Raw genomic sequence first — 15,243 nt, forward strand, 5'->3', positions numbered from 1 at the left:
CATAGCTGGTGATTTCAGATAGATTACAAGACCATACCAGTCTCCTATAAATCTTCTCTATATGTATTATTATTATACAATTATAGTTATAATTATACTCTTCCACTCATCCACGAATAGAACAGATTTTTCTGCAGAAAAAAAAGATATAACCTTACTACATAGAATCTCATTTCCCATATAATAGGAATCTTTTTCAGTATGCTCTTAATCAGGCTCCTTGGTAATCAGACCAAGTCACAGACCAAGAATCAAGTATTGCTATGTATGAACTTTTCCTTCAGTTTCTCAACTTTACACTTGCAGTCTATAATTAGGCATGCAACTTAGTTACCACTAGATGGCACTTATGAGCACATTTGAAACTTTGTTTTCTTTTAACCCTCATTGAATACCTTTGTGAGGGTGGATTTTGTGTTTTATTTTTTTATTAAATGGTTCTTTCAATTCATAAATAATAGAACTGTAATTACTGTATGAATACTGTCTGTACATGAAATTGTTAATTCACCTTCATAAGTTCTTTACTTTGTAACTACAATTCCTTAAGCCAGTGTTTCCCAACCTTTGCCAGCCCAAGGCAAACTTACATTAAAAACGATTTTCTGTGGCACACCTGTTAAGGCATTCCCCATCCTCATACCTGTTGGAGCTCATTGTAGCTCATTGCCATGGCAAATTCTGCAGCACACCTGTTCAGTTCTGATGGCACAATTTTGTGCTGTGGCACACTGGTTGGGGAACGCTTCCTTAGGTAATAATACATCTTGTTTTTAAGAATTGAAAAACGTAACAAAATTAATATATTTATTTCCTATTTAAAAAAAACAACAAGATTTGACATATAATTTCAAACCTAGCCCCATGGAATTAAGGGGAGCAACAGCAGCTTCTTGTTAAAACAGCACCCCCGTATATTAAGAATTGGGAGGCTTAATAATGTTGATAAACATGGTGGAGTAGCAGGATGTCTAAGATATCCTGTCAGCATCTAAGGATTAGAAAACAAATAGTGAGGTCCTGATTTGAGGGGTTCTGGCCAGACTTGTTATGCAACAAACAATTTAGTTTGCATTATCTGTTCTTTGGAGGTACACAGGGGGTTTGACGTTTCTCAGAGTAAATTAAATGTGTTCAGGCAGTAACTTTTATGCTCTCTGAACCTGCTAATTCCATCCACTTGCTCGGGTCATGCTTCTTTCTTTCCCCAAATCTACCCCTTCCTGCCCTGATACTATTAGCAGGAATGTATGAGGCAAATGGCTAAGGCAGACTAACTTCCAGCCACACGTGAGCTCTGACAAGTGTGATGTCTCTTTCATTTGAGCACACTCTTTAGCAGCACCTTCCACCCCATGTTTTTTTGGGAGGCAGGACAAGATTTCTAGTGAAGAGCCTCCCCTCCTCCACAAAACAACGGGAGGCTGCCAGCCTCAGCCATTTCAAGGGGGTAGACCAAGCTGCAGAAGGCTGTTAACTGAGCCTCTGCAGATGTGACAACCAGCCTGATCAGCAAAGTAAAGGAAACAATCAACTGTCCAGGTAAACCAGTAATAAGATCCAGTTAAACTGTGCACAAGGTCTGAAAGGTGACACTATAAAAGAAGGTATTAAATTAGATAATTCAAATATACTGCGTCATAACTTTAGCTTTCAAATGTTCCTAGCAGTGATTAATGAAACAAGATGTATTTGATCAGTGGTGCCCAACTGACCTGGCTTGCGGGCTGCATCTGGTACATGAGGCCAGCGTACAGGCCGGATTTAATGCACAGAGCCATGCCATCTGATCTGCAGGGCTTCCCAATAGCCCAAAAATGTATCAGCAGAACAAACAGTGGCAGCAGTAATTGCTGTGGCCCCATGGGCCTTATAACACAGCTCCATGGACAGTATCTTGGTCATGCCTGTATTAGACAGTTCTGTTATAAAAGATATATTTGTGTGGTGGCCACCTATAAGTTTATCAGGGCTGCTCATCAGGATCTGGAGGAACTTCTGTTCACCAGAGCATCCCAAGGGATGACAAGATCAAATGGTCACAAACTCTGCCGCAACCGATTCAGGCTGGATATAAGGAAGAACTTCTTTACTTGTTTGTGTGATCCATGCCCACATCTTTATTCTCTGGTGGGGAGAAAGCAAGAGTCTGACAGGGGAAGAGAGATGCAGTATAGGCAACTCTCGTGATTTTTGTTGTTCTTAAAAAGTCTATGCTTTGGGAATGTGAAAAACTTAGCCTTTTCTTTTATCTATCTATATCTAGATCGACATCTATAGATAGATAGAGATAGAAAAACTTAGCTCTTTCTATGTGAAGAATTTAGCTCTTTCTTTTATATCTATATCTATATAGACATATAGATATCTATATAGATATATAGCTATAGATAGATATCTATATATCTATATATAGCTACAAAACAAAGGGAGGCTGCCATGTCTATGTCTATATAGATATTTCTAAATGTATATAGCTATCTATATGTCTAGTTATATTGATACATATAGATATCTATATAGATATATATAAAAGAAAGAGCTGTTTTTCACATATACAAGAAAGAGCTCAGTTTTTCTCTATCTATATATCTGTATCTACATATCTATATCGATATATCGATATATATCGATGCCTGTATCTATATATTGATATAGAGATACATCTATGTCTATCTATCTATCTATTGATCTAAATAGCATATATAGGAGAAAGAGCTAAGTTTTTCATATTCCAGAAGCAGAGCCTTTAAGAACAACACCAAAAATCATGAGAGTTGACAACACTGAAGATGGTACATTAGGAAGGCCAGTTTCTTCCTAGGCTGGCTACACCTTGAGAAGGGAAAGTAATTTTTCCTTGGGAAAACCTGAAGTGTTTGGGAACAGGTGAGGCTGGGGGCAGACCACAGCAGACACCTGAGAGGGAGCACTAACAGGCAGCAGCCTGGGAGTCTGGCAGGGCGCGAGGGGGCGCGGGGCAGGGGCGGCCTGTGGCCCCGGGCCGGGGGTTCCGTGGCAGTTGGAGATGGAGAAAACAAGACGTTGTCAGTTGGGAGCCGCCCGCCAGAGTGTGGCAGGCAGAAGCTACAAGAATATACACAACGCGCCCCTGACCTGTGTGCGCCTGAGTCACCTCCAGGGCAAACTGCTCATGTTGGAACCCAGGCAGCTGAGTAAGCACTCGCTGCTTCTTCTTCCGCCCGCAATACGGGCCTGCAAACCTACAGACGGGACCCAGGAGGAGAGTGGAGAAGGGAGCGATTGACATCTCTCTGAGACAGACACTGCAGCCATTTGAGTCACAGGGCTCCCACGTGGCCACAGGAGTTGTGGTGCAGAGTAAAATCACAGGGCGATGTTCCCCAGGGAGCACGATGCCTCCAGTGTGTGCACACGTCTGCATCCTCTGGGGATCCTGCACAGCATGACTGGACCCTGCACAGGGGATAAGCATTGGGCGAGCTTGCCAGTTGTGTTTTTAACAAGAGGGTTGCCTTGAATGCTAGCTAAGCTTTAGTTAGTATGGTCACTGCTGTCCTAAAGGACTAAGTGATATGGGAGCCCCAGTGCCAACCCAGCATTAATCAAGGCCTGATGCCCTTTAGGCAGCACAGTGCCAGCTGCCCTAGGGGTAGCAGAAGAGATACAAAAGTGTCTTATTGCTCTTTAGGGCTGCGACTCTCACAGGCTTTCCCCCTTCCCAGCCCTATGTGCTCTCTGTAGATGTCTTGCCTCTTGCTGTGCAGTGAAAGAAGAATTACATTACTGTCTTTGAAGGCTTGGATTCTCAAAGGAAGGGTAGACAGAACTGGTTCAAAAAGGTTTGGAGGATTTTAGGAATGGAAAAAATAACAATGAAAACTAACATGTTTCTATTGACAAGTTTGACTTTTTGGTGCAATATCTAAAAGTGACATATTTTCCTGAGGCTGTGCCATTTCATGAGAGTTGCATTTGGGTTCCAGTGCTTCCGTTCTCTCCTATCAGGCTCCTGGGGGGTTACCCATACCAAGGAGTGCCACAGCCTCCCCTCATGGTGAGGGAAAATTGCAGGTGTTGACTGGAGAGCCCAGTCCATAGAAAGAAACAGGGAGATGAAAACCAACCTTCAATTCCTATGAGATACTGCGGGTGGGACATCTGAGCAGAAGTATTTTGGTTTTTGGCTAAAAGGCGTGGGGTTCAGGTTGCTCGCTTTCTGCAGAAAATCTGGATTTTTCATGTTAAACCACTTCTCAAAAAGACACATTGCATGAAAAGGTCTCATTGAAAACTTCATTCCCACTGAAAACTAGGGCCAATTAGAAATTCCCTATCAAAATTAGAACATTTGGCAGCCGACCCTGCATTGCGTTTTCTGTGCTGCCAACTAGTAAGCATTGCAAAATCATAGAAAGCCCCCCGGATAATAAGATCTCTGGCAAAATGGTGAGATCGCAGGAAAAATGTGTGTAAAAAGTGTTATTTTGCTTGTCTTCTAGCTTTTGAACCTAAAGTATACACGTCTGTCACATTTTCAAGTTTTTCTTCACAACCTTGATAACTAGAAAGTTACTTTTAAAAAAGGAAGCAACAGAGATTTTTCGAGTCTGAGAGCCAAGGCTTAAAGAAGAATAGAAGACAAATGGACATTTATACAAATGCTTTGTGGGGGGTGGCTCTCAAATCTGCTCTAGGGTCTGCCCCAGAGGGTCTTGTGTATCAGCATCCCCACACTTAAAAATGGTGAGGGGGGCACATTAACTAAAGCTTGTTAAACAAGTGTTAGTTAAAGTGGCCCTTCTGCCATTATTAAGCATGGGCACACTGACACACAAGAAGCTGGAGTCTGCTGGAGCACAGTAATTACCACACTCCAGCCAACTGGATTAATTGAGTCTCCTCCAACGTGCTGTAATTACAGCATGTCAGAGCAGCCCCACTGCTCATGTATAGGCGCCCGAGGATAAAATTCTTTGCCCCATTTGAAAATCTTATCCTATAGACCTACAGATTTAGAGTGTTTTCTTCAGTTTAATAAACACAGCCCTTTTAATCTTTGTGATTTCTGTGTATATATATATATATATATATATATATATATATAGCTTGATGCCCAGCAGGTTTCAACCTGTGGTCTGCAAAAGATGACTATGATCAATCAAAAGTATGTGAGTACCCACACTTCTAGTTCAAAGGGGTCTGCACCTCCATTTGAAATTTCCAAAGGGGTCTGCACCTCCCTTGAAAATTTTTTAGGAGTTCACAAATGAAGAAAGGTAGAAAACCATTGGACTAGAGAAAGACATGGGCAGTAACAACTGTCATGGGAGGTTTCAGTAGCGCTCTCCTGAATTCTCCCTTGACAATGCTGCCTGTTAAATGCAAGATATTCTCTATAACTACAGCAGTTTTCGGCATTTCCCTCTTGTACCTTTTTCGGAATCCCATGGTGAACAGATTCTAATGAAGGATTTTCCACACAGTCTAGCAGAAAGAACAATGCTACAGACCCACAGCTTTTCCTCTTCTATGCTGTCCCCTGAGAAGAAACTTTTGGATCTCAGCGTCTCTGATCTTAGAGGCAGAAGGAACAATCCACATTAGTCCCTGCAATGGTCAAAAAAATCAACCATAGTGAGTTTCAAGTTTGAATTTGCAAGTTTGAATTTGCAAGTTTGAATTTGACCCATTGTTTTCCATAGAATTACACTCATATATATGGGGACAAAATTAAGTCCTTATCTTGTGCTAATTTAATGGATTTTTTTGTGTACAGGGATAAAAAAATAAGAATTCATTATAATTCTATTTTCTGCTGAGAAAACGAGATACGGAGATACATATTGTGTCATGTGTATATCTGGGATCCTCTGGAAAGCCAGTCTGAGGGAGAAAGGAGTCCAGGAGAGCTGGTTGTATTTTAAAGAAACCTTACTGAGGGCAAAGGAGCAAACCATCCTGACATGCAGGAAGAATAGCAAATGTGACAAGCGACCAGCTTGGCTTAGTAGACAACCCTTCAGTAAGCTTAAACCCAGAAAGGAAGCTTACAAGAAGTGGAAGCTTGGAGAAGCAACTGGGGAGGAATATAAGAATATTTCTTGGATGTGCAGGGATGACGTTAGGAAGTCAAACCACAATTGAAGTTGCAACTAGCAAGGGGTGTGAGGTAACAAGAAGGGTTTCTATAAGTTGCCATCAACATCAGGAATGTCAGGGCAAGTGAGAGTCCCTTACTGAATACAGGAGGCATCCCAGTGACAGATGAGGAGGAAAAGGCTGACGTGCTCAATGCCTTTTTTACCTTGGTTTTCACAGGCGAGGTCAGCTCCCAAACTACTGCACCGAGCAGTACAATTTGGGGAGATGGTGAGTAGCCCTCAGTGGTGAAAGAACAGGTTAGGAACTATTTAGAGCTGGACGTGGGGCCAGATGCAATGTATCCAAGGGTGCTGAGGGAGTTGGCTGATGTGATTCCAGAGCTGCTGGCTATTATCTTTGAAAATTCATGGTGATTAGGGATGTCCCAGATGATTGGAAAAGGGCAAATATAGTGCTCAGCTTTAAGAAAGAGAAGAAGGAGGATCCAGGGAACTACAGATTAGTCAGCCTCACCTCAGTCCCCAGAAAAATCATGAAGTATGTCCTCAAGGAATCCATTTCTAAACACTTGGAGGAGAAAATGGTGATTAGGAACAGTCAGGATGGATTCACCAAGGGCAAGTCATGCCCGACCAACCTGATTGCCTTCTATGATGAGGTGACTGGTTGTGTATGTGGGGAAAGCAGTGGACATAATATATGTTGAATTTAGTAAGGTTTATGATATGATCTTCCACAGCGATCTTGCAAGCAAGCTGAGGAAGTGTGGGTTGGATGAATTGACTGTAAGGTGGATAGAAAGCTGGTTGGAGTGTCAGGGTCAATGAATAGTAATCAGTGGCTCAGTGTTTAGCTGGCAGCCAGTATTGAGTGGAGTGCCCCAGGGGTTGGTCCTGGGGCCAGTTTTGTTCAATATCTTCATTAATGATCTGGAAGATGGGATGGATTGTACCTTCAGCAAGTTCACAGATGACACCAAGCTGGGGGTATAGTAGACATGCTGGAGGGCAAGGCTAGGATTCAGAGTAACCAAGACAAATTGGAGGAGTGAGACAAAAGAAATTCTATGTGGTTCAGCAAGGACAAGTGCAAAGTCTGGCACTTAGGACAGAAGAATCCCATGCACTGCTACACGTTGGGGGCTGACTGGCTGAGCAGTAATTCTGCAGAAAAGGACCTGAAGATTACAGTGGACAGTAAGTTGGATGTGAGTCAGCAGTATGCCCTTGTTGCCAAGAAGGCTAACAGCATACTGGGCTGAATTAGTAGAAGCATTGCCAGCAGTTCAAGGGAAGTAATTATTCTGCTCTATTTTGCACTGGTGAGGCCACATCTGGAGTACTGTGTTCAGTTTTGGACTCCCCACTATAGAAAGGATATGGACAAGTTGGAGAGAGTCCAATGGAGAGCAACAAAAATGATTCAAGGGCTGGGGCAAATGACTTATGAGGAGAGGCTGAGGAAACTGGGTTTATTAAGTCAGCAGAAGAGAAGACTGCAAAGGGATTTGATAGCAGCCTATCTGAAGGGTGGTTCCAAAGAAGCTAGACTGTTCTCAGTGTGAAAGATGACAGAACAAGGAGCAATGGTCTCAAGTTGCAGCAAGGGAGGTTTATGCTGGATATTTGGAAAAATATTTTCACTAGGAGGGTGGTGAAGCACTGGAACAGGTTACCTAGAAGTGATAGAATCTCCATCCTTGAAGGCTTTTAAGGCCCGGGTTGACAACGCCCTGGCTGGAATGATCTAGTTGGAGATGGTCCTGCTTTGAGCAGGGGGTTGGACTAGATGACTTCCTGAGGTCCCTTCCAACCCTAATTTTCTACGATTCTATGTTATATGTTCTGAATCTTGCTATCTTATGTTATTGACTTGCATGTGATTTGTATTTAAAGGGGACCCAAGAGGAAAAACTACAATGAAAACCAAGAAGCTACAGAAGGCACTTGCTTGGTATTGGAGAACCTTTCCTAGAATATTTTTGTTCCTTGTGATTATCATCGCTCTGTTTTCCATTATTTGGAATAAAAACCAAGAAGAATGTAGCTGCTTTAAAATGGTAAACTCTGGTTTAATTACATTTGCTAGGTAACTATTAAGGGATGACACATGCATTTATTTCAAACAGAAGTATTAGTTATGAGAACACACACAAAAAACTAAATTCTCCAATTACAAAAGTTTTACAAGCAAACCCATTAAGTTTTTCAGTGATAAAAAAACTATTTTTCAGCAGTTATAACAATATGCAGCTCTTTAATGACAGCAGTGACCTGCAGTAGTCATGCTTTAAATGAAAAAAATCTTTTTCCTCTAGAGGAAGAGAGCCAAGGTAATGCTTCTCATACATATTCTTATCAGTGAACTTTGTTGCACAGCTAATGGAGCTCACACTTGCTTTTATAATCATTATTCCTTAAACAATATGAAAAGTTGGACTGATAGTTCTTTTAGCTTCATAATTTTTTATAAAACTGTGCTTCGCATATTTTTTGGATTCTCAGCCCCTTGAGTCCTGATGCAGTGGAGTGCCTTGAGAATTTTTCTGAGCATGTGTGAGAGGTAGGATGGGGAAGGAAAATTAGGTTACTTACCAATAATAAGGATTAATTAGTTAATGTTTGTAAAGCTCTTTGAAGATGAAAAGTATTATGAGGGCTAAATACTATTAAGTAATTGAAGTTCTTTGACTGACTTTTAGTTGATAGGATAATAGTGGGGGGAGGGACCTGTGTTGCTTGGTTTAACTCTTGTCTTGCTTGACTGTGCGCAGTGTTTTTTGCCAGAACACACCCACAAAGGTGCCTGGCCTAGCCAGTGAATTAGAATTGCTGCTAAGGCCATGGGAACACAAAGGGGCTTGTATTCAGGTCTACTCAGACATGAACCTTTCTAGGTCAAATGAATATCAAAATACATCTCATAGATCATGGGTCAAATTTAGACCCCCCCCCAACTCCCCCACTAAAACTAATTACAGAATTTCTACTGACTTTAACAGGGCTATTTTACCACAAATGTATGGTATCATATATTTGTGAATGTATGAATAATTGCCTGAATAATACCATTCAGTTGCTTCCATGACACTCTTCAGTGAGGGAATTCTGTTTGTGCCACCAAGGCAAAAAAACCAAACAGAGTGGTCAGTCTTCAAACTCAGGGGGGTGGGGGAGGAGATAAGGGGAGTGGGGAGTGAAATGTCAATTTGGACTTCTAACACTAGTATGCTAAGAGAAATACTGGTAATAGCAAATGTGAAAACTTACAGAACATTCAAAGAGGCCATACTGCTTGCAGCTCCTGAGCTTGTTGGTTCAGAAAGGGCTTAAATATTTCAGCATAGCTTTGCATTTTGTCTTGTTGATATAATTTCTCTCTGCAGATGCAATCTGCAAAGTAGTTTCTGAGAGTTAATTAATATTCTTGCGTGACCTGGGGTTCTTATTTTCCTAGCTGAGAATACATTGAAATTATCTGAAGAGTTGCATTGAAACTTTATTTAAGAAAAATAACTCGATTAGCATACGCCATACAGTCTATGAATTTTTGTGAGGAAAAGTTTCCTAACAGCTGGCTCTGAGCTCCATTGAAACATGTTATAAATTGTCCTCCTGTGCCATTTCTCGTTGCTGTAGTGTGTACATAAAAAACTAACAATGTCTTGCCTAGAATGACGAATTAGCAGGTTTAGAATGATGGCACAGGCAAATAATGTGTCCACTATGTAAAGGAACAATAATGTCTACATTTTATGCTGTATTTAGTCAATCTCAGATATTAGATAATATCTAATATGTTCTTCATTTTTAAGGAAAAAGCAGGAAAGGAAGGAGCCACTCATTTGGAGGCTATTTGTGAGACACTACAGAATCAGAATTTTACTGTAAAAAGAAGTGTGATGGATCCGTTGCCTATTCCATATGAATATCTCTTAGGCTTTCCTCCTACCAGGAAAAGTGAGCATGAGATGACCTCTGGTCATTCATCTCATCTCTTTATTGCCATACTAGAGCATAAATGTAGATTACTAACATGGATAAATGATAACTGTGATTGTGTAGTTTTGCTAAGAGATTGAACAATGGATTTGTATAGGACAGTTTGGACAGGGATGATCCTACCTCAGGCAGGGGGTTGGACTAGATGACATATGGAAGCCTCTTACAGCTCTGCTTCTCTAGTTTGAGATTTGATTAAGAGACTGAGTAATCTGTGCTCTCCTGAAACATCCTGAACTACAGGAGAGGGAGAATGTAATGTCTTTGCATTTCATTCTATTCGTAGTTTCACTCCGCAGAAACTCAGTTCACTGAAGCTATCCAGCAGGATAGCAAAATTACAGCTGTAGGCTTCAATTCAAAATACTGGACATGTGCTTAACCCATAATTTTAGATATGTGACTAATCTAATTGTAGGCTGAAACCTTGCTCAAGAGTTTGACTTACCATTGGCAAAACATAAGGGGCACAACCCAAGGGGCCAGTTCCTATTTAACCCTTCACTCATCTAAGCACTGCATAATTACAATTCCTCGCACTTACACACAGTTTGGAATTATATTTTTCCATAGGAGGAAATAGAACCACTCTGTGCATATACCCATCAGAGAAGGAGACCCCCCCCTCCCGCTTACTTTCTAGCTCAACAGCCTAGTGGCTAGGGAACTAAGGCTCTAGGACCCCCGACCCCAAGGGGTGTTGAGCTGCCAGCTCACTGAGCTACAAAGCCTTTAAACTTATACTCTTCCTTTTGGCCCCATATGTCTATCTCACTTGGCTGCCCCATGAGCCAGCTTCCAAAGATCTGATCACTGGATCAGACTGTATGTCTCATTCATGAACAACAGAGCATTCAGTTTGTGCTACTGTGTGTTCTATAAACAGGGTAACCATATGGGACCATGGGAAATCCAGGACTCTGCCCAGCTCCCGCCCAAGTCAGCGGTGTTGCTATAGGCAGAGGTAGAGGCGGAGTGGCATGGTACACCAGGCAGGAGGGCAGCAATGGTGCCTGCCCGCCTGCGTGCCTGGTGCACCATGCCACTCCACCTCCCTGCTAGACTGCACCCTGTGCCCCTATGATTCCCCCTGCCTTCCAGCCTGGTGCACGTATCCTCTCATCTGGCATGGGGCTGCCTGGCATCACCTTGGCTCCTGGCTGCAGTGCCTGGAAGGAGGCATGGACTGGTGTGCAGGGGGTGCCAGGCTCTGTGCAGACCTGGGCAAAGAGCACCTCTGCAGCCAGCATGGCCAGGCACATGACTCCACCACTCCTCCATGCCCATCCTGCACAGGCAGCACATGCAAGCATGTGGTGTGGCACTGACTATAGTTGGGTGGCCTCTTGCTCCTGCTGCTACTGCTGATTGGCCTGGCCAGGCTGGGGCTGCAGACCCAGGGCAGTGCCCACACCTTCCCCCCAAATACAGGTCCCTTCTAGCAGCATGGTAGGCTCGATGGACTGATGGTGCTCTCATGGCAAGGGTCCAAGCTGCCTTGCTCCAATTTCATTCTGGGACAATACACACACACACACGTGCACGTGCACACCAGCATACGCACACCAGGACCCCATCCCAGGTGATCCCTGCCCATCCAGGACTTTGTCTTCCATTTTGACCAACTGGCAGGGATGCCAGGACAGCCTATGAAATCTGGAACTGTCCTGGCCAAACCAGGATGTATGGTCACCCTATCTATAATACTACTTAATTATAATGTTTGAGAGAAGTGTGATGGACATTATGTGCATATAGTGGAATAAAAAGTACCTTATTTACTTGATTCTAAGATGAGATTTTTCCCCATTTTCTCCCAACACAGGAAAAACAAAGCCTCACTTTAGAATCAAGTGTTACAGCTGGAAGGTAGGACAAGCAGCTGTTCAGGGAGTCCAGCTGGGGCAGGGACAGCATCAGCACTGTGCAGATTCCTGTTTCCAGCATCTGCTCTGTATCCAGTTCCCCTTCCCCACTCCCCTTGTCTTCCTCACTGGCAGGAAGCCAGGCAGGGAAGGAGAAATCTACACACTGTTGCTGTGGTCTCCAGCCAGCTGTGCTTCCTATAGAGCATCTCCTCACAGCTCCTAGCTGGAGCAGTCTGACTCACCTGCAGTGACCATATGTTCCAGTTCACCCAAGGCAGTCCTGGATTTCAAAGGTTGGTCCTGACCAGTTGGCAAAAATTAAAATGAGAGTCCTGGAATTGTAGGAGTGCAGGGTGCAGTTTGGTGGGGAGGTGGAGCAACATGGTGCTCCAGGTAGCTCCATCTCCCAACTGGACTGTGCCCATGTCCGTGACCACTGGCTTCTGCCACTGCTTGCAGCAGCACTGCTGACTTGGAAGTAGAGGGGGCACTCTGTGTCCCAGGTGTCCTGGATTTCCTTATGGTTACCCTAGCTCTAGCAGGGATGGGGGAGCTCCAGAGCTGATTCTGGCCTGCACTGCAGAAAGCGGTTATGCAGGGAGCCCAGCTCAGCAGTGTGCAGATAATTCCTTTGAGCCAGCTCCCACCCAGCAGGGACAAGAGGTAGAGGGCAGACTGCCTGCTCCCCTGCCCCTACTTTACCCCCTGCTTTCCCACTACCTGTTCTCTACCCTTGCTTTCCTCCTGCCTGCCCCGACTCTGATTTCTCTACTGCTTGCTCCCTGTCACAGCATTCCTTCCACAGCAGTGAGGGGGACAAATTTAAGACAACCGCCCAATTAATTAGATTCTGTACATGTAAGGCTATAACACATTTATAATATTCCATATATAGAATCTAATTCTTGGGCGGGTTGTCTTAAATTCAGTCATCTTGGATTCTGGTAAGTATGGCGTATTTATATTGAATGTGGAATTTGTAACTGGGTAGATACAGGGGTACATGTTTTCTTGAGCAGCTAGAATTTCTAAAAGGAGACATGAGGCCAAAACAGATGAAACAGATAGGGACTATGATTTCCTTAGACCCCATCAGTACATCACCAAGGGAAGAAGAGCTTATAAGAGGGGAAAAAAGGAGCATGTAAATTATTATTTCTGTTTCCACTTTTTGTAGAATACTTGTCCATTGGAATCTCCTCCGTACAAGAGAAGAATAGAAAATACCTACTGAAGACAATTGAATCCATTTTTAAACGTTCCAGCCCAATGGATTTAAAGGAGATGGTCCTAGTTGTCTACTTGGCAAATAATCATTTTTATCTAAATAAGAAAACAGCCACAGATATTAAAGACAAATTTACCTCGTATATTGAGTCTGGAAACCTTCTTGTTATATACAGTTCATTAGCCAGTTACCCATCTTTAGAAGGCCTGAAAAGAAGCTTCTTTGATAAAGAGAAAAAAATTCAGGCCAAGTCAAAACAGAATGTAGACTATGCTTATTTAGTTAACTTCTGTGCCAGTCTTTCTCACTATTATTTGATGTTGGAAGATGATGTGATTTGTGCCAATGGTTTCTTTTCAGTAATACGACAATACATAGAAGATAAAAATGAGCCTTGGACTACAGTAGCCTTTTCCAAGCTGGGCTATATAGGAAAACTCTATCACAATGAAGACCTTCCCAAACTGGCACGATTCCTGTTGATGTTTTATTCTGAGATGCCTTCTGACTGGCTCTTGGAACTTTTCTACCAGTCCAAAGCTCAGAAAAAAATGATTACCTTCACGCCTTCTCTTTTTCAGCATATTGGTAGAATTTCTTCGTTTCACAATGTAGAAAATATATTTAAAGATTCAGAGTTCCATGAAGATTTTGGAGATTTTGGAGACTTCATTGATGCTTCCTGTTACACAGACATAGCAGTATTTCAAGATTACATGGCTCAAGAAGTATGCCCACCTGGAAGAGGCTTCTTCTGGGGGAAGAATGTAACAACAGGGAAAACTTTCACAATGATTTTTCAAACACCTATCATTCCTCTGAGGATTCAGATTTATACAGGATCAACTAAATATCCTCAGGACATTCTTCATTCTGGTTATGTAGAAATGGGTAAACTGAAAACAGAAGAAAATGGTACTGTAACATGCAAGTATTTCAGAAAAGTAGGAGATTTTCACATTGGACAGTTTGAAATGGACAACTATGAGGCTTTGTCGGAGCAGATTGACTGCCTTAGAATACAAGTAACAGGTACACAAAAGGAATGGCTAAGAATAAGAAAAATAAATATTTGGGTTAAGAAGGATTAATTATGGGTTAAGATTTGGATTCTCTACACAAATTTGAATTTGCCACTTATGCTCAAATATGTTGTGAAGGAATCCATATTTTATTTTACTGTACAAAAATCCCAGAGTTATATGACAAAAGCAACTGTTTCACCAATACACAAACAAAGCCAGATCTGAGAGGCATTTCTGGCTAAAACACACTGTTATGCAATTTATTAAACTTTTTTCTCCATAATGTAATTGTTTCTATGAAAGCTGATTGGTAGTAGAAGTCAGTTATGCACCCACCCTTAAGCATGCCTGATCCTCAGATGTACTCAGCTGCTCATCTGCATCCATGTCCATCTTTTGTATAAAAACAAATACTACTCAGCTGCTTCCTAACCTTATAGGTACTTAAGTTTTCACCCAGAATTTGCAAAGCCACTTAAGTACTGGTGCTGCCCCATAATTATAAGCTGACAGCTGGAGGTCTGGATGCAGGTCACTGACAGAAGAAGCAGCACACTCCCATGAATAGTGCTGTCCATCCCCTGAGGGTTAGGGCGCACTTTCTCTACCCATTTGTTCCTGCACCAACACTTCTTTGTTATTTAATAGGGTTTTTTTCCTCCATTGTGTTTACCTTCTAATTCATGTCAAAAGTTGCAGACAGAAGCAGTGGCGGATTTACGGATAGTGGGGCCCTGTGATCCAAGCAGGGAGTGGTGCCCTGTCTCCCACCTGACAGCGCGTCTGTGGGGGAATTAGCACAGCACACTGGCTGTGGGGAGGGGCGGTGCCCAGAATTTCTGCCCAGAACTCCTGAAGAAGCCCACAACCTGTTGAGCAGAAAGGAGGGCCACAAACCAAACATGGGCAGCTCTCTGGCCAGGGGCTGCACCCCCCGTCCAAGCTGTGGTGGCAGTGGTGGTGGTGGGGCCCCCTCTCATTGGGGGCCCCATGCCACCGCATAGTTTGTTTCACAGTAAATCTGCCACTGGTTA

The 15,243-nt window shown here is 42.8% G+C and overlaps 1 protein-coding gene across 2 annotated transcripts; it reads left to right on the top strand.

Moving 5' to 3' along the window:
- Positions 1–3,028: 3,028 nt before the first annotated feature.
- LOC149871549 (alpha-1,3-mannosyl-glycoprotein 4-beta-N-acetylglucosaminyltransferase C-like) lies at positions 3,029–14,394 on the top strand. Of its 2 annotated transcripts, XM_090034940.1 has the most exons (4): positions 3,029–3,176; positions 7,983–8,146; positions 9,902–10,046; positions 13,134–14,394. In XM_090034940.1, exons 1-4 carry the CDS (start codon positions 3,029–3,031, stop codon positions 14,273–14,275), a joined length of 1,599 nt encoding a protein of 532 aa, XP_089891066.1. In that variant the 3' UTR covers positions 14,276–14,394. The 2 variants fall into 2 exon arrangements, 1 of the variants encoding a protein (XP_089891066.1); XR_016440539.1 differs by lacking the exons at positions 3,029–3,176; positions 9,902–10,046 and having other exon boundaries at positions 8,026–8,146; positions 13,134–13,264.
- Positions 14,395–15,243: the final 849 nt, after the last annotated feature.

This window comes from Crocodylus siamensis, chromosome 2, assembly GCF_052110815.1.
Source record: "Crocodylus siamensis isolate JL-2025a chromosome 2, ASM5211081v1, whole genome shotgun sequence".
NCBI classification, from domain to species: Eukaryota; Metazoa; Chordata; order Crocodylia; family Crocodylidae; genus Crocodylus; species Crocodylus siamensis.